This window comes from Euprymna scolopes, chromosome 15, assembly GCF_053919585.1.
Source record: "Euprymna scolopes isolate OS-2025 chromosome 15, ASM5391958v1, whole genome shotgun sequence".
Classification (NCBI taxonomy): domain Eukaryota; kingdom Metazoa; phylum Mollusca; class Cephalopoda; order Sepiida; family Sepiolidae; genus Euprymna; species Euprymna scolopes.
Genome location: NC_136496.1, coordinates 101,414,517 through 101,438,609, shown reverse-complemented (window position 1 = coordinate 101,438,609; position 24,093 = coordinate 101,414,517). Strand labels below are relative to the sequence as shown.

The window sequence follows — 24,093 nt, the reverse complement described above, 5'->3', positions numbered from 1 at the left end:
CCCAGGCGACAATAATGTGCAAGAAAATACCAAACCACAAAACAACACAGCTACTTTTACCACTGAAGGCATGGTATATTGGGACTGGCAACAGGCACAACTCAAGAGACGATGCAGAGGCCTGGTAGGAGAACTGTGATCACTGACGAAATAGGAAGGAAAATAGTATGCCTGGTGGAAGAGGAGAATACAATAATTTTAACAGAGATAAGGAGCCATTTACTCATCCGGTTTGAGAAGAATATCCCCGCTACTTAAACAAGCAGAAGCTTACAGTAAAAAAGACGCAGATCATACCGGCAGAAAGGAACTCAGAGTGAACAAAGAGGCTGAGATTTGAATATGCCCGGGAGTTAAGACGGATAACCAACATGCAACCAGGAACCTAATTAATATTTAGATGAATCAGGTTTCAACTTGCATTTGAGGAGGCAAAAGGGAAAACACTACCAGGAATAAGTCTGGTGATAACTGTGCCTGCATCACCAGGAAGAAATCTAAGCTTATTGAAAGTTGTTTCCAGGGAAAAGGTGTGGTACTACGAGGTGTTCAATGGTAGTATAAATACTGAAACATTCAGGTGGTTTCTGGTCGAATTGACACCTACCTTACCTGACATGGTAATCATGGATAACACACATATACACTATGCCATCATAATAAAAGATGGACTGGCCAAACGTAGCATACCCCACCTATTCTTGCCTCATATTTGTCATTCTTAAACCCCATAGAAATGAGTTTCACAAAGATTAAAAGAAAAGCGAGATTGTCGCAGGTTAAACCACAAAAAGAGTTGATACAAGTGATGATTGAAGGTATCAAAACTGGGTGAGATTTGAGTGGGTTTTACAGACGGATACATTGACATTTGCCTGAATCCCGCAGATATTGAATTATTTACCAAATAATATAATCTCTTTTTAATGTGCTATTTTTTTTTGTCGTTAATGGTTAACTATTTATCTGAAATCCAATTTTTGGCAAATAAACATAACTTAACACTATTTCACGGCTTCTATTTAGTTTTTTATGACCCCAGGCAACGGTCGAGAAACTCTGCTAGTATATCTATAAGAATAAGAAAATGCCTCTAAGCAAATTAGAGAACTTCAAAGGTTTACTTTTGGGAGTCGGTCCGTATAAAACATCATATGCAAACATTTTTTTTTTTTTTATAAATAAAATGATTATATTTACAGCGCAATATCTTCGTTTTTTTTTTCGTACACAATTTTGCAATATTGTATGAAAGTTTTGCAAATGTCTATATATATATACAAGATGATCAGTAACCCATTTGTTAAATCTTCTCTCTTTTAATTACTTATGTCATCCACCTCCTCCCATTATTTCTATCAGTCGCTTTTTGTCTTGAAGTCATTCATTGCGCATGGTGACAAAGAAGCAAGATCACACCAGTTTCATAAGAATGTGTGTGTCAGGTATATTTAAAAGATAAATATCTAACAGAATGAATAGGTAAAAATGGAAATAAGAAAAATCAACAAAGATCATCACTATCTGCTCAACAAATGCTTTTCTTGACAAAGTTTTGTAAATGAAACAAAATATCAAAATGAAATAAGCTTAATTCTGAAAGTCTTTCTCTTCTTTACTTATTAACCTTAGTCAGATTCACACACACACACACACATATATATATATATATATATATATATGATAGGGAAAGATGGAAGATTCTTTCAAAATATAACCTTTTTGGGCATTTTGGCTATATCATCTAAGACACAAACAACTTAGATTTTGTTATTTATATATTTCAACTTTTCAAATATCGGCTGAGTGGGGACTTGTGTTAAGCTTTTACTTTTAATATATTGAAAAAAAAAAAAAAAAAAAAAAAAAAAAATGGATCTGAAATTCAAACATATCAGACAAAATTGAAATGATTATTAGAGAATTTTCATCAGTACCAATTCTATATGACAAGTTTGATAGCTAGTGATGATATTGGTAGCTAGTGATGATATTGGTAGCTAGTGATGATATTGGTAGCTAGTGGTATTAAGACAATATTAATAAATATTTTGATTGCCTACACAATCCTAAAACATGATCAAACTTCCAAATCTCATCAGGCCACAGCCGCTCAAAAGAAAATATTAATATTATTAACGATCAACCCACATATTGAGCACTTTTAGAAATAAATACTGGGAAATCTATAATACATATGAATACTGTGCCAAATATAAGTAAGTGTAAGTTTGTTTAAATAAATATCCGACAGAATATTTAGGTATAGATAGGTTAATAAGCAAAGAATGTTGTGAGCCTGTCACTGCTTTATCGTTATTTTCATGGCAAGTGCTTGTCTGAGCTCCAATCTATGGTACCCCTTGCATGACTTTCATGAAAAAAAAACTCATCCATCTGAAACCACTATGAATTTCCCCTCACTCTTTATCTGTGCCTAAACCTAAATGTAGATTCCATGAACAAAGCTTCTTTCTTAAAACTGCACGTCTGTGGAACTCTTCCATTTTCCTGCTTTCCAGCTGACTACAATTTGGTAGTCTTCAAGTCCAACGTGAACAAGTTCTTGATAAGCCGTCCCTTTCAGTAATCCAATTTACCAAATTTTCACTACTAACAAGTACTATGATATTGTCCCATTCACTACACTCATTAACCCCCGGTCAATCAAGACCTGGAGGCCACTCAAGGATAAGTGGTGACTCCTTTTGTATAAAAAAGGTAAAGAACAAACTAAATAAAATCGGAAATTTGAATATTTCATGTCAGTTATTAAACTTTGTCATAAAATAAAAATTTATTGAACAGAGGTCAGATTGAATACACAAAAAAAATTAGAAGTTGTAGTGAGACAAAGGTGAACTACCAAGGTGGATGGGCAAAGTGAAGGAATACGTTAAGATGGGAATAAAAGTGAACCATAGTAAGTAGATGTTGAGTTTGCTGAAAATTGATTGGTGGAAGTTTAAGTAGTGGGAGTGTACAAGAAAAGAGGTTCATATAGGTGGATGGGTAATTTAAAAAAAAAAAAAAAAAAAAAAAAAAAAAAGGAAATAAAGAGGAATGTTATGGCAGCTAACCTCCATTCAACTAGCAATTTTTGTTTTCATATTTAAATCAGACTTTTGTTATAAAGTTTTGTAAGTGAACTGAATAATCAAATCAATAGAAACATGTTTGTGTCAACTTTTTTCCGTTTTACTTAGTTTATCCTACCTCACTATGTTGTTCTTTCTAATACGTATATATATCAAGTTATATTTATACAAGCATCAATAGTTGCACATCCATAAAAATATTTCCATCATACTGTTAAGAAGCCGAGATCTTATCAGGCAAATACAACATAGCTGTTTTTTTTTAATTGCACATTTTTAAAGACTTTTTTTTAATATGAATAGTTAAAAATGATACCATTTTATCAAACAAATTCCAGCTATGATCGAAGAATTTTCCTTTTAATATGTTTGTAGAAATAAAAATATAAATAAATAGCTATTTATTATCGAGCACTCAGGAGGGGAGTCAAAAAAAAAAAAAATTTATATGCAATCTGGCTTTTTTTTAAGCGAATTGAATCAATAGAACATGGTGTTTTTTTTTTTTTTTTATTTATTCAAACATACCAAAAGCTACACATCCATGAAAATGTTTCAATAATAGTGTTAATAAGCTGGAATCCCAGGCTAATAAAATTGCATCTTTTTTAATTATTAATATTAAAGAAAACCTTTAAAAAAAAAAAAAAAAAAAAAGCCATGATTTATTAGCCTGATGAGATCTCAGCTTATTAAAACTATGATCGAAACATTTTCATGGATGTGTAGCTTTTGATGTTTGTATAAATAAAACTATTAATATGAATACATAGCTTTGCTTATTGTTGAGCATAACAGAAATTCTCCAGACTTTTTACCCTTTGGATATAAACTTAATCGAGATTAATATATATATTTATATTTTGTGTACAGAAAGTTGTTAGTTGAGACAGATCATTGGTACCGTCGGTTTCAAGCCCGATAATAAGGCCCGTTTAAGGTATCCTTATTAAGCTCTCTTCAGCCAATATTCGTCTCTTCACGGGCTTGAAACCGACGGTACCAATGATCTGTCTCAACTAACAACTTTCTGTACACAAAATATAAAAATATAAATACGCTCTTACAATTTGTATTTTCCTTTTAATTGAGCACTCTTCTGGAATTCTTTTTCCAAAAAATAAAACTAATCATATATTTATTCCAAGTATAATTTGGTTAAGAGAAGTTGTAAAATCAACCCAATGGACCACACTATTTAATAACACTAAATAATTAGAGCTCTATATATTTTTAAAATAATTTTTATTCATACAAACATACCTTACTTCACAAATTCATTCATTTCAACCAATGGAATATGTGGATATCATTAGACGAACAAATAAAATAAATAAAACAATGTCTTTGTCTGATGATAACCAAATATTTCGTAGATTGACGAGTGCATTTGTATAACAATATTTAAATAAAAACTATTAAAAAAAAAAAAGTGTGGGTAAAAGAAAAAGACTTAATTAGTACGTGAATGTTATTAATACTGATTCAGTTGGAAGGAAACAAGTTCTGTTTGAAATAGCAACAGGCGGTCACTTAAAAACAACAGCAACAGGTTCAACAGTCTCTTTCTCTCTCTCTCACTGCCAAGGTATGATACCAGCTGTGTAGACTGGCATGTCAGAAGCTGGTCCCACACAGACACACCCAGGCATCCAACTGAAAAAGCTGTTCACAGCCAAATCAGTTTCCAGGCTGAATCTGCAGTGAAGACAACAACTTTTCAATAGTTTCCATCATTTTCATTTCGGTCAATTGTTTTTTGTCTAATTCAGTCTGGAAAGGAAGAGAAAACAATTAAAAAATGGTGGAGTGAGAGAAACAAGGCAAAAAACGAAAAACATTGTCTGCCAAGAAATACTAAACTTAATGAATAAATTAAAGATTGTCTCTTACAATGTGATTTTATCATTTGGATTGAACTATGTAGCACAATATTACTTTCTGAGTATTTATTAGTATACTTATCCATTTATCTCATTTCGGTCAGTTCTATATTTAAAATACAATGGGCACCGTTTTCATAGAAATGTTAATAAACTCATATTTACGCGTTTTATTGGTTTTTCCGTCTTAAAATTTCTTTGCATTATCCAGAAACATATCAGCTTTATCAATGCATATTTATTGATTAAATATATTTTCCTTATGTCAAATTTCTATACGTCCTTACAGTTTTAATTATTGTTGTATAAAAAAGTTTTAATTCAATAATAAAAATAAAATATAATAATTGTAATATTAGAATAAGTCTCAGTATATGATTTCCTCATGTACCTCTCCAATTGAACACACTTAGTATCTAAACATCTAATACTTCTGCATAAACATATCACACACAATCTACATCTCATTATTCCTTATCTTTAATTATATAAGCAGAGTCTTAAAAGATATGTTACAGTTTATGAAATGTTGAATGAAATCAAAGATGGATCACAGGTTATGTCAAGTATGTTTTTGCCAAGTATGTTTTTGTATTCATTTTGCTTTGTTACAGGATCAACGGTTATGTATTGCCATACCTGGTATATTTCAGTGATCTGCTCCGCTGCCCATAGGGCATATTTTGTGTTTGCTTGCCGTTCCCGTGCATTTTTGGCCTGATAAACAGCTAAACCACTTGCAGTCTGTAAAGAAAAGATATTTTCTCAAAAATTGTCACATATTTTTAATTTATTTCATACTTAAAAACGGGATTCCTGTAAGAATTTTTCATAGTTAATGTATTTTCAGCATAATAATAAGAGTTTTCACTTTTTTTTTTTTTTAAATAATTTTTAAAAATCATTTTGAATATCAAATACATTTTAAGTAAAAACACTGATTACAAGCCGTCGAAATTAGTAAAAATTTCCAAAATTAAGGAAGATGAATGATATCACAATATAATTCAAGAAAATATTAGACAATTTTTATGAAATTTAAGAAAATTAAAAAAAAAAAAAAAAAAAAAAAAAGTTTCATGAATATTTTTTTCAATAACAAACAACTTATATTTATTTTTTTATAATAAACCAATGATAGTAAATAAACATTTTCTTAAAGCTGATGACTACGGTTTCATTGACTCATCAGTTTTGGCACCTTTCAGCGTTTTATATAAACTTCCTTGAAAATTTTGCACAGTTCTTACTCTGCATAAGTACTAAATTTTCTTATGCATAAGTGCTAGACAAATTTTTATGGCTGAAAAATTCAATCTGTCAGCGGCATACATAATTCTGGTGGTTTTACAATTGTCTAATCTCTTTACTAAATTCGCAGACAACAGACAGAAAAAAATAAACACTAAGATAAATATTTTTCCTAAGATTAATATATGCTTATTTATATTTAAAATAGTGCTGAAATAACTTAAAAGTATTTCATTAAAACTGCATCAAACAACATTGAAGCATGCCACGAACCAAAAGAGCATCAGACTTATCAGAATTTCTGTGAGGACAAATGGGTCAACATGAAGGTGGTTTTAGTCAATGCAAAACCACAGGAAATCTTTCAATACACCTTTCTGCAGTTAATAAAGTGATCGTACAATTCACAAGAGTGGACAAAGAGTGCACAAAAACCTCATTCAGGTCGTCCCGAGCCCTCTGAAAGAACCTAGTGTCTTGTGAAAAGAAACGTGAAAGAGGATCCTTGGTGCAAAGTCTGACATTGCAACACAAGCTGTGAGTCCCATAACAGCTGTCAGGTATCTTCACAAGCTGGACTACTATGGTAGAGCTGCGAGCAGGAAACTTCTTTTTCGTTCTACCAATATCAAGCGCAGAAAAGGTTGGGCTTGTGAGATAGTGGAGAAACTTATGACTTTTTGAACCAATATCATTTTCTGAGTCACGATTTGCATTATTTCCTAACAGAGGAAGGGTATGGGTATGGAGGCTCCTCCAGCAAGACGACTTAAAAAGATTGCAGCCAACATGGGAGTTTATCAGTTATAGTATGGGGTGCAATTTGGAGTGATGGTTGCTCAGACCTGGTGAAGTGAAAAGGAAACCTCAATTGTGCTAAATATATTTTAATATTACATGAAAGACTCCTACCAATATTCTTAGTGGTAAAATGAACCAAGTTAACTCCCTATTTCTGTTAGACGGAGCTCCTTGTAACTCTGATAGGATGACACAACATTGGTTTAGCCAAAATGAGATTAATAAACTTCCATAGTCAGGTAGTCCCGGATATGAACCCAATTGAAAACCTTTGAGGCATATTAGACCACAACTTCTTCAAAAAGAAAAGGAAGCCATCTTCTGCTTGAACTTTTAGCATTATTGTGTCAGACATGACAAGAAATTCCTCAAGATGAAATTCGTCAACTGATTAATGCCATGCCTAGTAGGGTCCTAGCATTGAAAATAGCAAAGGGGATGTCAACCAAGTATTAGTTATTAAATTTGTGACCATTTATTTTTGATTTTGTTATATAAATTATATGTTTATTGAAACTAACCGTTTCTATGAGTGTCTATTTTTTCTGTCATGTCTGTATACATGTTCGTAATCTGATCTTTCAAAATTATTGGAAAACTTCAAAATCGGTATATTCAACAAAGCAAGAAGATACATTTCTCATGCTGAGGTGATTGTGAATAAACATCAAAGGAATTAATTTCAGATTTTTCGATCTATCACCTATTGTATACACGTCACGAAAATAAAATCCATGTTAAATATAAAAAAAAAAAATACCGATTATGGCCAAATTAGCGTTCATCTAGAATTGATACTATTTTTGAAAAATAAACAAATAAAAAAAAAAAAAAAAGTCATACTGACCATTAATAAACCAAATAAACTGCGGAGGTTGCGAGGATTCAGTTTAGCAGCTTCACTGAAATAAGCTCTAGCAATTTCTAAATTCTCAGGTCCCCCTTGGGTGTATTTAATCTGACAAAGAAAAGGAGTGTTATGGTCAATAGAAATTAAATCCAAGTTAAGATAAGCATTTCAATACATTAAAATGACAAAATTACACATAAAAAAGATTGCTTTTAATATAAGTTATCTCCCCTTGGATTGTAATTTTAAAGAGAAACAATGCTGGTACAAATTGATAATCCCAGATTATAAATTTGTACCAGCATTGTTTCTCTTTAGTTGGTCATGGCCAAATTAGCATCCATCTAGAGTTGATGCTATTTACCATATTTGATTACATTTTATTAAACAGAAACAAACTGAACACTGTTTATTAAATATGAATAAATATTCCCTAAATTTTAGTTTCTTTGGAGTATTTTAAAAGATTGTTTAAAGAGGTACATAATTTCTCACAAAGTTTCAAATATTTCAGATTTACATCAAATTTGATCTATAGTTATTATACATTGAGATTCTTTGAATTTCAATTTTCTCTTAAAAGCAAAAGTTTATATTTTCCTCGAATCAACTTACTTCTGCATATTTGAGATGATAAAGATGGTTGTGTGGATTAGAAAGAATTAACTCTTCCATGCAAAATGAAGCCTTTGCATAATCCATTTCAGCTATATACAAATCACACTGTTCCATCCAGGCTTCAAAATCAGTCATAAATCTGGAAAAAAAAAAAGTTAATACAGAATATGTGGTGCTTATCCAGAATTCAACCTAATTAAAAAAAGAATACAAAAAAAAAAAAAAAAAATTATGTTGTACGATACGTACAACATAATTGAAATTTTTTGTTTCATGATGGATACTATCATGAAACAAAAATTTCACGTTTTTAAAAGTCACATGAATTGATCAAGTAGGTTTTTTTATAAATAAAAAATAATTTTATAAATTTTATCAATTTCAATAATAAATTGTATCCATTAAAAAGGTGATTTTGATTGATAGTTTGATTGGAGTTGTCTCCCTTTATAAAAAAAACAAAAAACAATGTATCTGATCAAAATAAACTTTTGAGAAGTTAAAATTTTTGTTTATTTATTAAAGTGATTTTGGAATATGACGTTTTCGTTTGGTGACAGGTACATTTTTCATAAAGATTTTTCTTTTTTAATTTGGTTAAATTCTGGACAATTTTATAGAAAAGAAGGGAAACATTTGGCCCTTCTCCCCCAACAATTTTTCTTATTAATATTTACTTTACACAAATCTCTATTATCGATTGAGCACCAAGTTTTCAAATAAAAAGGTTACTTATTTTTTTTTAGCTGGGGATTTATTTTTCAATATAAACTTAATAAGTAAGTAGCGACACCATTATATACCACCAAGAAATGGTCAGGTTGAAGAATACTCTCCGTTGTAACAACTACCCTGATAGCATACTATCCACCAGACGTGTTAATAGTATAAGAGAGGAGAATGAAACCCAAAAACCACCAACGGTCTGCCTACCATACATACGAGGCATCTCCGAAAAGATTCAGAAAATATGTGCCCCCCCCCCCCCTACAACATCAGGACAGTATTCAAGAGCGAGTCAACACTCAGATGACACCTGGTACAAGTGAAGCCCTGCATGGAGGAGAACATAATCAAGAACTGCATATACTCCATCCCATGCAGTTGCAGAAAGGTTTACAATGCCGACCCCTCAAAGTAAGGGTGGAAGAACACCGAAAAGCGGTAACTAAAAGGGAGACGGAAAAATCGGGTATAGCCAACCATGTCTGGATGGAGAGGGTGGACCATCGCCTATGGAATGAAGTAAAAATAATAAACAGAGAGACCCACTGGAAAGTAAGAAAACTTAAAGAAACAGGTCACATGCTCGGACATAACAACCTACTGAGCAAACCAAGCGTAGAGCTGAATGCAATTTGGACACCTCTGATAGAGAGAGAAAACCTTGAATAACAACATAGGTTTAACATTAACAAAAACCAACTAAGAATTGTTTTAGTGACATATGGCCGAGTGGTCCTAGATGTTGTATCAAAGTTTAGTTACTCAAAGGTGCTGAGTTCAATCCTGAATGAAGGCAGTGAAAAGTAACATTCAAAACAATCAGCAACTATGTCCCAGAGCCTAGCTGGAGTCCAAACACGGTACCCTCGTAATAATAATAATAATAAAGGGTTGGGTTCGAGACTCCTAACAAACGGTTCCCCAGTTCGATACAAAACACCTGATGAATGCTGGAGAGCAAAACGGCCGAAACGTTGTGACTATAACAACGAAGATGAGGAAGTCAGTCCGACAATCTCAATAAATAATAATTGAATAGTGGATAGCAAAATATGTGACTAGTACTATATAAGCACCAAACCTTTTTAACATCGTTTTTACCTTGTAAAGTACAGAGAGAAGGTTAATTTATAATGTCAATTTATTTTAAAAAAAAAAAAAGCAAAAAAAAAAAAAAAAAGGCCTTAACTAGGGGGACATGAAAAAAATATAGACTTTTTTTTTTTTTAGATTTCCAAATAAATTAATAAATATAAAAAAAAAAACGGTATTTTTCTCTCCAGTCATTCTATAAAGAATTAACATTTGAGACGAAATACTAAGCTAAGAAAATTGTCTAACAGAAATCTTGAAAAATCATTTTACATTAACAAATAAATATCTTATTTGTTAATAAATATAAAGATTTTTCCTTTGTAAATATTCTAATTTTGTTTTTTTAGATTTGTTCTTAAGTAGGAATTTATTTAATATTTAAAGATTTAGTGAAAAACACAAGTGTTTTTATTTTTTAATCTGAGATTTGAAAATTGCAGTAGTTCAAATGTAATGTGAACAGACACCTTGCTGTTTAACTCCCCAGTCTCCTGTTAGATATTATCCCAAATAATAGCCCCTTATGATTCACATAGTAATATGTCTTGTTTAGGGTAAAAAAAAAAAGTAAATAAAACATCAGGATCTAATCCAATATCTTTTTCTTGCCAATCTATCTACATACTATTAAAAACTGGATCTTGCTATCTTGTATGTTTATCTGTGCACACTGGATGATGTCACAAAGAATGTTGTTCACTTAAACTTGAGCAAGATATTCAGAAAATCCTATATAATGTCATCTACTAAAACAGGTTGAAGTCATTGAAAGCGATATCTTATAATGTCATAAATGCAAACGTAACAAATCTCTAACTTAACATCGAAATCTGACCCCCAAGATCGCCATGGGCATGGAATATGTGCCTATATTACAGATGGGTTTCCGTTTGGTAAAGACATCTCCAGAGAGGACCCTAATTTACCCTATATGAGATTCCAGGTTGCACTTGCTTACTACAGCATTTATATTTGCTCTCTATCGCCCCCAAAACAGCAGAATTTCCATCTTTAAGAGCATATCTGATAAAATTGACTACATCCTGTCTGCTCATCCTTCGGCCAACATTCACGTCTGTGGTGACTTCAATGTTCACAATGTGGAATGGTTAACCCACTCAAATAAGGCAGATAATGAGGCAAGGTTCTGTCATGATTTCTCTATTGCTTATGACGTCACTCAGATTGTTCCAGAACACACCCATGTGCCTGATACTGACAGTATGCAAGTCTCCTAGACCTTTTCCTCACAACTTGCCCTGTTCCGTTCTATCACCACTTGGATCTGACCACTCGGTTGTATCAGTTAAGATATAAACAAAATGTGATAGGTCCTCAAACGTACCTCTCTATCGTACTGTATATCAATACTCTATGGCTAACTGGGATAGTTTTTGTACATTTATTACAGATCTACCTCTGTGTTCCATGTTTAAAAATATGGTATAGTATCAGACCTGAGGGAATGGTTAATTGTAGGTATAGACGGCTTTATACCCTCCAAAATTTTCCAGCAAAAACAGCCAGCCATGATTCTCTCCAGAATGTGTTGCTGCCATTGCGCACAGAAATCACTTTTTTCATTGCTTCCAACATAACACTTGTCAAGCTGAAAACACTATCAATAATTTCCCGCACTCTTTAGCTGTGCCTAAACCTAAAGTAGATGCCTGTTTTCTAGCTGACAACAATTTGATTGTGGTGACTCCTTTGTGAAAAAAGATAATATCACCCATTAAATCAAAGCATACACAATCCATGAGCTGTTATTTGTATGGAAAGTGGCCATGATTATTTATTATATATATATATTCAGATGTGTTCAAAAGTCAAAACTAATGAAGACAACAAGGTTGTTAAATAGTGCTCAATAAAAAGAGCGGAATATTTCTTTTATTAGGGGTAAACAGTTACATATGGTCGCTACAAATAGCCATCTGTTTCAGTCAAAGAGACTTCATCAGGCGACCTGGAACCTCACGACGCACCCCCCCTTTTTTTTTCTTTTGCGTCGTGAGGTTTCAGGTCGCCTGATGAAGTCTATTTGACTGAAACAGATGGCTATTTGTAGTGACCATATGTAACTGTTTACCCCTAATAAAAGATATATATATATATATATATATATATATATATATATATATATATATTAAGCACTCTGCCTACACCTAAAGACTCTAGCAAAAGTAAAACTGTGAATTTTGCTTATTTGTTATCTTGATTGTCCTATGCACACTTACTGATGTCACTAAAGGATGGTATCATCCATTAAAACAGGGATGTTGAATGACTGTGCACAATGAATGAAGTCACAAAACGATGATGTAATTAACTCAGAGAGCGAGAGAGGAATGTAGAGGGAAAAACAGTTTATCTAATCAACATATGACCCTTCCCTTTTGGGTCATGGATTTTCTACTAGATGAAAGTCTAATTATTACTTTGGTTTCTTTGCTTATAAAACAACAAAAATGGTCATTATTTACAGTTTTTTTTTTTAATTTATAAAATATGAAAATCTTTAATAAACAACCTAACAAAACAGAAATAATAGAGTTAATTCCCATGGACTGAAGAGAAAATTGAGAAAAGTATGTCGGCCATGACAGTTTAAGAGGTAAACAAAAAGGTCTTCAATCACAAACTTTAAATCATTAAGCACCCAACGACTTCTACATTACTATTTAATCTGTAAGTTGTTAAACAAATGTGTTAAGGATTATACTTCATCCATTGATCATTTTTGAATAATTACTCAACCTAATTTTCTTTAATAATTACAAGGAACCTTAACCACTGATAGGTAAAACTAATAGTACATCACCTGAAAGTACTCTATTTAAACTCCTCGGCTTAACATTCACAGGGAACATGAATTGGAACAGACACATTGAGGGCATTGCCAAGGCTGCTGCAAAGAAGATGCTCTCTTTCTATCGTGATAGAAAGTTACTTACGCCTGAGAGTATCCTGTACCTCTACAAGCCCACCATTCGCCCATGTATGGAGTATTGTTGCCGCATTTGGGTTGGTGCATCTACCATTAGTCTCTCACTCTTAAACAGGGTTCAAAAGAGAGTCGCCAACCTAGTAGGCCCTGCACTGTCAGCTAGATTTCAACCTTTATCCCATCAACGAAATGGTCTATCCCTCTGCCCGTTTAACAGTATTAATAGTAGGTGCTCTGATGAACTACAAGCCCTCCTACCCCCTCAACATAAATACCCCCCCCCACCACCACCACCATTATACAGTAGATCCCTAGATGCTAGAAGGCCGCCTACTCTAATAGTTTCTTTTCCCAGAGTGCTAGACATTGGAATTCCCTTCCGGGTCGCTGCTTCCCTGACTGTACTGAGATACAGAAGTTCAAGTGTAATGTAAACAGACATCTTACTGCTCAACTCCCTACATAGTACCTCTGCAGATTATATCCCAGATAGTAGGCCCCTACATCCAAGTAACACTGTGCCTTTTTTTGGGATGAAAAAAATAAATAAATAAGATGGACCAGATTATGCCAAGAAGCATCTAATTATTAAATTATATTTTGAATATTTTATAAAGAGAAAACAAAACTAATTTTATGTGGTTTATGAAGTTTATGCAATTTTTAATTTAATGTTACTTGGTGCAAGTAAAATTGTGTTTTTAACATCTACTTACTCTTTTAAATAATCATTCAGTTTGGCTATGGCTTCTGGAATCTTGCCTTGGGCTTTCAAAATGGCCACTTGTCGTTTGCGAGCAAACTAAAAAGAAAAAGCAATACATGCATTCATTTTTATATAAAAATAATTACAGAAGCTTTTTTTGGTGAATGTCTGTGTGAACTTGCATGTTTGGTTATATATTTTAAACAATAATTAATAGATTTTAAACAATTATAGTAGAAATGGAGAGTTACACATTTTAGAAAACATTTCTTTTTTATATAAATTTAAATGAGAACATTTGAAAACCTGAAAATGTTATGAAAATTTCTTAAATTTTGCACTTAAACCAAGCAATTACACACACGGATTTGAAACAGCACTGACACAAGATGTCTTTCTCTTTGAGAGGCTTCGACCTCTTAATGACAACATTATGTAGAAAAAAAAAAAACTAAATCAGACTAATCCTCTCTTTGATAAAGCCAGGTTATTGGCAAAAATGCGGACTTTAACAAAAAAAAATGCTTTTATCATTTCATAAGATTTTCAGGTTTTCAAATGTTCGCATTTAAATTTATATAATAATTAATATATATTTTAAACAATAATATATTTAAATAATAAGTAATAGTTTCTTTTACAAAATCTAGTTAATATTTTGATTTACTAACTAATTTCAAAATAGATCTTTATGCCATGTAATGGATTTTAAATAAAACATTCAACTTGAACACATTCAAATTATTTCAAGTTGTGTAAATAAAGTTTGTCAAGTTCTCCATTACTAACCATATTAGTTTCATCTTCAGATAAGATGTGTTCGTACAGTTGCTGTGCCTTGTCGTATCTGTTTAAGATAAAAAAAAGTACATTTAAAAGCAGATAAATGGCATTTAAATGGTAGGTGAAAGGAAAATACCAAGGTCCAGTTGCAAACCAACCTATCTCTGGCCAGGTCTTTATTTATTCATCTTAAGTAATTTTAACTTGCTCTCATGTTTTGCTTAGCCTTTCTCTGCCACCTAAACTGTTATGCATTTACTAACCCAAGACCTTTTATCCATTTTTTTTTTAATGTGCCTATACCGTTGAAGTCATCTGTTTTGCACACATCTTATTAGCAATACACATGAAAAAATTTAAATGGCTTAAAATATTTCAATATTGGTAAGCTAAGAAAGAATATTTTTAAATTTTTTAAACTCCAATTAAAATTAAGGAAGTTATGACTATTTTTATGCCTTGCACGTTTGGATATTTTCCCCTCTTAAAAGACCATATGCATTTTGTCACATTTTTTTTAACTACATTTTCAGTAAAAATGCTATATCTTTGTTAAAACACAAGACTAAGCAATGAAATTTACCACATAAGTGTATTTTTGTGCAAGAAATTTGAATATGCTACTGAAAATATCCAGAAACGAATGGTTTCCAAATAATCTGCAGTAAATGCACATAAACATGCTGCGATTACTTAAAAATGCCATGTCCCCATTAAAAGAAAAGTTAGAAAACTCAAAGTTGAATTGTAATGCATTTTATGTGCCAAAAACTGAAATCGAAATCTAAGATTGGTTAAAAATGAATATATTGCAATATTTCTTCAGTATTATTGTAGATTAATACCTTCTGTTACCCCTCCCCATCTGACCACCTCTCCAAAATATGTGATTCTACCTTTATAGACAATTGCATGTGAACAACTTGAAAAACTTTAATAAAAGATAAAAAAAATTATTTTAGAATTTAATGTAAAATGATTTCGCATTTTGAATCATTCGAGCATTTTAGGGCAGTTACCCCCCTCCTGTTTTTTCCTGAAAACATTTTTTTAAAGGACGAAAATTAGAAGTGTATTAACCATTCGTACATGTGAACCAGAACAATCGTATTTCACATCTTCACTTGTTTGAATATTTTAAAATTTACTACTACCCAATTTTTAAAAATATTTGTATGTTTGATAACAAAACAGCTCTAACTAAACATGTAAGAATTTTTTTTATAACCAGATTTTCAATTAAAAAAAAAAAAAAGAAAATTTTTTTTTTTAAATCGATCTGAAATAAAAATGAACAAAAACAAAACGTCTGTTTACGCCATGCTTATCGCTGCTGCTACTACTATTGCTAATACTACAGAAGTCTTGATTCACATTCATAGCGATTTTTTCAGATATTATGTTTTTAAATTGCTACGTACCACTAGAGAAAACACTGTCCAATCATCTTTTTAACGAATAAACATAGTAAAAAGATTGTTTTATTTAATAGTGAGTGTCCAAAGAAAATTTTTTTTCAAAGCTTTCAATACTCATCATTTTGAAATCATTTTTTTAACACAACAAAAAAACGAGTGGTCAAATGAATTTCGAATACTCGAAATTATTAAAAATGACATCTGTTTTGGCTAATTTCCAAATTTCATTAAAAAATTCTTAACAGAAACACGGTATGAGTGTTTACAAATCAGAGAGGGTCATTACAAAACTTACCGAAAATGCTGTTTTATGATGTTCACATTTTTATCACTTTATTTGCTTAAAACTCTAAAAATATATAATGTATGTTATTATTTACTAATTCATTTGAAACTATATTCATTTCTGAACAAAACGGTGGCATTTTGAAGACTTAAAGTGCTTTGGTTTTTAAAATATAACTATTTTAGTAGAAACCCCTTGAAATCTGATTATCCAAAGCATTTTATCGGACCATGTGTATTGCTAATCTTATACAAGTCTAGATTTAATTTTCCTCTGAAGTCATCAGATCTAAGCTTGTCTTTAAAACTCACACTGCACATCTATTGCATCAATCTCATATCAGTTCTTTCTATGCACCTCATTGTAATACAGCTTCTTATACCAGTAACTTCTTTCCAAAAACTGTAAGGTTGTGAAACTCTTTCTGCTGAGTTTTCCTTCTATCTACAACCCTAGTCTTTTCAAGACTAAAGTCAATAGGCATTTCCTGCCTTCGCCAATAGGCAATAATAAGCTTTTGTTTTTATTAGATCCTTACATCAAGTGGCTTCATGCCTTGTCTTAAGCAGTTTCCATAAAAAAAAAATTCCTCTATCCTCACTGATCAGGTTTCACTTCCGAACATTATCATACTGCATATAAATGCTTGAGAAAACACTTGGCCTTGGTTGATAGCAGTAATGCTTTACTGGTTCACAATGGCAGATGTTCCCTGAACTTACCTCATCCACTCTTGCAATCACACTAGCACCTACTAGTGCTCCGAAGGTATCACTGAGGTAACAAAACATCTAATCTTACCATCCAAAATATATTTTATCACAAATTCTTATTTATTTTTGTTGTCTTACACTTATTACTCACAAACTAATTATTTCTCAACTTGCAATTAATATCCAGCAATATTAATCTTCTTTGTTCTTAAAAAGTAAAATGGTGGAATGCCTATTTATACATAAGGTGATTAAAAGTCCTTTTGTGGGAGGTGGTTAAAATTTCTATCATTTTTTTTTTTCTTCTACCTCGATGGAGAGGTGAAGTTAATTTCCTCTCTCTGGTAGGAGAAGCAAGTGTCAGTCAGCAGGGACCTGTCCAAAAGAATCGCTTTGCTGAATGTTGTTTTTTTTTTTTTTTTAGAATACTTAAATACCTTTTTAATGGTGAGAGGGTTAGATGCACACTTGTGATTCCAGTTTGGAAATAATTTGGTTGCGTTTTGGTTTGTTGGTTTTGTTTTGGGGTTAAATGTCATTATCTGTGCTGTTCAATAACTTCTGTAATATGAATGTATAATCTATGTAATATGACATTTGTTTTTGTAATTTATGTAAGAAATGACAAGTTGAGCATGAGAGGTATGTGATACTAAGTGGAGGATAAAGAGGAAAAAAACATAAGAGAGGAAATAAGTTTATCCAGGTGATCAAACAAAATGCTAAAATGTGATTTTAATTAACGTGTGACAGATGAGAACAAAACAATTTGAGATATATTTAGGATTGGCAAAGGGTTTTATGACGGTGGGGAGTGGTTTGCAGAATCTAGTGTTTAGTGACACTTTATAACAGTCCAGTTGACAATAGTTAGGAGTGGTCAGTGTAACACACTTGAAGATAATTGTGAGCTGGGCAGCGGAAGGCAGACCATAACTTTTTTTTTTTTTTTTTTTTTTTTACACAGTGATCACCACTTATCAAGGCCCGGAAGCCACTCAAGGATAAGGGTTATTGCAAGTACATTACGTTAGTGTGGAGATTTGATGAAGTGTTTACTTAAGGGGGCGGTTCATTAGGAATTTGTTAACGTTGGACTTGAAGACATCCAAGTTGTAGTCCGGTGGGAAGCAGGCAGACGGAACAGAGTTCCACAGGCGTGCAGCTCTAAGAAAGAAGCTCTGCTCATGGAATCCGCGTTTTGATTTAGACCAGGTTGGGAGAGCTTTGGGAAATGAATTGATCAACCCATAGAGCCCAACCAATAAATAAATGGAATGTGTCAGTCGGTTTTCTTTTGGAATTGTGTTTTGTATTTTTTAAATGCTTGTGAACCTGCGTACATCCCCACGACAACACGGCCATAAGAAGAGATGAGAAAAAAATGCATGGCACACAGCGTTGAGGTCAGTGATAGTGTTGAATGAGGAAACATGGCAATTAATGCAACCAGGCCATAGACTGCTCAGTCAGCAGGATCCACCTATGGCTTGCAGGTGGCCCCAATTTTGTTTTTTTTTTTGTTGTTTTTTTTTTTACCTATCTGCATGGGGTTGCATTTGTCGAATTAATGATCCCGCCAATAAAGCACACAACCTTCAAAAAAATGAAAGAGGAATCACTTACCGATCTTGTGACTCATAGAACATTCCTTCTAGACGAGTGACTCGGAGACTCTTTGGAAATTTAGCTTCAAGTTCTTCTATGCAAACCTACAAGAAATGTATCTTTTATTAAGAATTTTAAAAGAAAATTTTTTCACAAAATAAAATCATGTTTCGGGATTTATAAAATGTGGATTGATACGTTGTATTTGCAGTTTTTTTGAATTATTATTCTCATCTTGAATGTTATTCTTACAATGTTTCAGTTGATGCAACCTCTAGCACAACGGATAAATTTGTTAAGTCATAGTCAGTTCTACATGATGGTTTTCTGGACATTGAAGGTTCAATCCTCACTACATGCAGTACTAAGAATAAAATCCAAATTATTTTTTCATTTCTTGGAAGAAATTAAAAAATGAACAACAAAAAATTTTTCTATCAAATTTATATTTATGTAATATTAGATTTTAGGCCATTCTAACATTTTTATTTCTATGGAAAATAAATCTTGTGAGATTTTTTTTTTTTTCTTCAACAATTAAGTGTTTTGAAGAGGGTCTTTGTAGGAGGAGGAGGCGGCTTGCCACTCGGACTTTGGGTTAGTGGTATATACTAACTTTTCAAATTGAAAAAAAAAAAAAATGAAAAAACGGCCAGGAAAAGGGGGATTATTATCCATTAAATTTATGCGAAAATGACCCCCCCATCTACTCTAAATTATTTTTGTCTTCATTTTTTTTTTTTTTTTTTTTTTTTTTCCCACTAATTTTTTTTGAGTATTCACACATAATTTCTTAAAAGAATAGAATCTTATTTTTTTAATTGGTAACTATAAAGTAATTTATTACTGCAAGTTCGAAAGTATATTTGAAAACCAATATTTCTTGAAGGAAATTCTATGAAAAAATCACAAGCTGCATTTATTTTGGAAGAAAAAATTTTTTTTTTATTATTATTTTTTTTTTCAAAATAAACAGCTTAGAAAATTTAATTTCAAACTAACAGTCGACAACGGTTGCTGCTGCTGATTAGATTATAATGCTACTCATCAAATTGTTTTTGTTGAAAATGGGTTACAGTTTTTTACAGGAGCCCATTTAAAAATGAATGGTACCAAAAGAGAAGTCATCAAAGAATTGTCAATTTAATGCATAAAAATAATAAAAATATTAATTTACATAGTACTTGGGGTAAAGAAAACATTTAGCAAAATACTGTTCGAAATATGTCATGTTGAAGTTTTATTTTTAAGACAAAAAAAAAAACACACGGACCAGTTAATTTATACCTCAACAATAAGTGAGATTTGTTTTTTTCTGATTGTTTTCCAAATTTTATGACAAAATTCCTCATAAAAAATTGGTACTGTGGGATAAAAAAAAAAATCTGATACAAAATCGCCGTTTCATAGCATTTACATTTTTATCATTACTTCCCTAAAAACACTTCCAACATATCATGTAGATTATTATTTATTAAAGTATGTAAAAGGATATTCATTTCCAAACAAAATGGTGGTAGTTTTTTTGAGGACTTAAAGTGCTTTATTTTTTAAAATATGACTATTTTAATAGTGGGCATTACCAATAATAAGAATGTGAGGGAATTCCCCGAAAATGTCGTTGTTTAAAAATAATAGAAAGTGGACCTTAGGCTTACTTTCGTCAGCCTCGTAAATCTCGCTTATTTTATTTTGTTCTTTAATCTTCACATTCTATTAATATTTCTGACAAAGGAGGAAGTACTGTGGTTTTCTAGGTCAGAATCTAGCGATCTAACACTTATAGCTGGTTAACTTTTTATCTTAAAATAGCATTTTATTTTAACGCCTTACATTAAATGGCTTCATGTCATGCCTGGGGTGAAAAATATATCATCCTATTAGGAAAAAATACCTAATCGTGTAGTAAATTAAGTTTTAGAATTTTTTTCTTGTTGTTTAAAGTTGTCCAATCCATGGCCGAGGTATCACTGGCAGCCATTGCAAACGAAACGTTCACACATGACCAATAATTGAATAATGGTACACACAGGCATGAAAGAAATAGATACCCTTATTGTCAACTAGCGGGGAGACCCAACGTTGCCTGGGGTTGAATGATCAATGACTGTTTCACACTGTCATATTTTTATTGTCATTGAAATCTGTGAAACCACTCATTTTTAAATCAAATCAGTTGGGGATCCATTGTGGTACACAGAGGGGAAGCTTCACATACCTCCTTACAATGACTTAATTCACAAGACATCGTAGTCTATATTGCACTGTAGAGAAGCTACTGTTCATTTTATAAAATTATTTTTATATATTATGGTTTGAATTGAGGTTTAAAATGCAAAAGTCGAGTATCATGGTTCGATTGTGCTTCAAACAAAAACATTCATTTTGAACATGCCCCTGTCATATCAAAGAATCTACTGTTGATTTTATATGCCAGGTTTTTCAGCTTGTGTGGTAATAAAACTTCAAATACATTTGTGATATTAAGCTGTGTAAGGTGTTAACTTTGGTCAAAATCACCTGTTTATTCTTTTATCTTTTTTTTTTTTTTTCAATTATCAATACTAACAGAAGACATTCTGATACAAAATCTTTCTAAGAACACTGCCAGATACATAAAGTACTCTTCTGTGGAATTTTAAAAAATAAATAAAAATAAGCCTAGCCATTTTGGAGTCCATAGGGAACGAACTCGCACTGACAAAGTTCCTTTTATATAATAGTAGAGATAATAATGATAACTGCTGGCAGAGGATCCTGATAGGCAACATAATATTATTTTTTTCTTATTGGATCGGACAATCACTTGTTTAACAATGGAAAGTGTAATTCTGAATTTTACGATGATTTGACGCTGATTAAGTCCACATTTCTATTAACCTATGGCTCTTCTGAAAACTGAGAATGTTACTGCTTCTTTGGTCGTTGTCATACTTATATGGTGATATATAATAGATATATTTATATATGAAATGGAACATCAATTAGTATGAAATAATATTTCAAACTTTTACTTTTGCTTTGTATAGTTCTAGGTGCTAGCTGTCGACACAGGAAGGAGAAACATTAAATATGTATGAATAATTTTTTGTATCCATTTACTCTTTTCATCTCTGTCTATATACATATGGCTTTTGGTCTTTTTTTATTAAAAAAAAAAAATTTTTTTTTTTTTTGTTCTAGCTGAAAATCGAAATCTGTAATTGTGTGGATGAGTCTCTTGGGCTTGTGAAGGAGGTGAGAGGAGGACAAAGTATCTGAATTAATATACAATTTAAATATTCAACTTACCATTGCTAGATCTGGCCGTCGACAGTCGAGTGCAGCAATACACACCTGTTCATAGATTAACCATACTGAAAAAAAAAAAAAAAATTGTTTAAAAAAAAACAAACAAAAAACAAACTTTCTTTCAAATATAAAAATTGATTTTTTTTTGTCTTAATTTTTAGCTTTGCTAACATAAGAAATATTAGAAGGCCGAAAATTAAAAAAAAAATAGATTTAGAATATATTTTTAATAACTATCAAAAATTTCACTTCAGTCAAATATTTTTCCTAAGCTGGGAGGATTATATAATTGTGAAAATACTACATACAACATGTAGTTAAAGCAAAATAAATTGTTTTGAAATATTAAAATAATTTCCAACATTATTGATAATGTTTGCCCATCCACTTTTTTTATATTATTGTTTGTTTGAATTCGTGTTTTGAAACATGACAAAAATCGGTACTTGTACAGTTTAATCAAGACATTAAAAAATGAAAATATCGAAAAAAGGTTATATTGTACGTATCTGTTTTGGACTGAAGATCTCTGAAAAAAAAAAATCCATTTAATTTGATTGAGTAGTTTTTTTTTTTACAGCAGAAAAACATTTTTATGAGAGCGCGTTGAAGTCAGCCATTATGGAAATTTTTAACACGTCCTGGGGAGATAACTCCATACAAAGTGCCGAGACTTCCTCCCCATCTTTATTACTAGCTTTTCCTCCTAAAAATCAAACCTTTTGCTCGGTATCAAATTGTTTTTCCGCTGTAAAAAAAAAAAAAAAAAAAAAAAAAAAAAAAAAAAACTTGATGAAATTAAGAGAAATTTTTTTCCGAAGAACTTTGTTCCATAACGGATACGTACAATATAACCTTTTTTTGATGTTTTCATTTTTTAATGTCTTGATTAAACTGTACAAGTACCCATAAATCTATGACGTCTGGCCAAAGCTATACTTATTTTGTCATCGTAATGTTTTAAGCTCCGTTTATAAAAAAAAACAAGTCTCAGTAGGGTCAGTTGGTAGAACCTTAGACTGACGATCTCAAAGTTTCATTTTATGTCTGATTATAGCATCCACTATATTTGTTTAAAATACATTATTTACTATTAATGCAATATTCTTGATTTATAAAAGTAGTTAATATCTCTAATGGAATTAACTTGTGTATGTGTATGCAACCCATCGAATGCCTCTTTTCCCAGGGTCACTTGCCAAATATCCAACAAGATAAAAGCTTACTTGGAATCTAATCATATATATGGAGTTTGTTATTGAAATACCAAGTGGCTAGAAACTATTCAATCGTTGAACTTTAAATTGTTAGGCTTAGTTGCCTTTCATGAGTGATGCAGTGAGAAGGATGGATGGACCTGCCTTAACATTCTCTGCATGAATCCTGTTTCAATCCACGAGTAATTCTTAAGTATTTCAAACAACCTTTTTTGCAACTCTTGCACATAAACACACACAGTTTTTCATGGTAAACAACTGATAATCCCCACAACAATACTAAAGCTAGCATAAATTCTTGGAAACAAACCAATCACAAAGATTAATTGACTTACAAGCAAAGTTTTTTAATGAACGATTTTGGATTAAAAGTATTTTCATATAGTTTTCAAGGTTGAAAAATTTCCAAGTTATATATATATATATATATATATATATATTTATATATATATTTTATAAGAAAATATATAATATTGAGGTATATATTCTATAAATGGTATTTTGAATCGTAACAAATATTAAGTTCAAAGAAAGCGAATTTTAAGAGTATGTATATCATTACATTCTCGTTCAAAAACTAAAAAAATGTACTTAATTCACACTTATAAGTTTTTATTATTTATGCTGCCAAAAAAGAAAGTTTACACTTGTTATTTAAAAAAAAAAAAAAAAAAAAAAAAAAAGAAGAAGTTTTTAAAAAATTGACCTGAAAATTAAGATACTTCAATTAAAGGTAAAATATGAACAGGTAAAATTATAGATGAAGAAAAGGCGAATCAAATGAGGTATAGATTTTTAA

The 24,093-nt window shown here is 31.5% G+C and overlaps 1 protein-coding gene across 1 annotated transcript in view; it reads right to left on the bottom strand.

Annotated features, from left to right (window-relative positions):
* Positions 1-4,551: 4,551 nt before the first annotated feature.
* LOC145294045 (ER membrane protein complex subunit 2-like) overlaps positions 4,552-24,093 on the bottom strand; it is a 35,520-nt gene continuing 15,978 nt past the window's right edge. Inside the window, exons 3-10 of the mRNA XM_080141034.1 lie at positions 22,078-22,142; positions 18,805-18,890; positions 14,768-14,825; positions 13,989-14,074; positions 8,499-8,640; positions 7,881-7,991; positions 5,621-5,725; positions 4,552-4,871 (exon numbers count right to left, since the gene is read on the bottom strand). Coding sequence (XP_079997160.1) covers positions 4,779-4,871; positions 5,621-5,725; positions 7,881-7,991; positions 8,499-8,640; positions 13,989-14,074; positions 14,768-14,825; positions 18,805-18,890; positions 22,078-22,142 — 746 coding nt within the window. The 3' untranslated portion in view covers positions 4,552-4,778. The remainder of the gene's footprint in view (positions 4,872-5,620; positions 5,726-7,880; positions 7,992-8,498; positions 8,641-13,988; positions 14,075-14,767; positions 14,826-18,804; positions 18,891-22,077; positions 22,143-24,093) is intronic.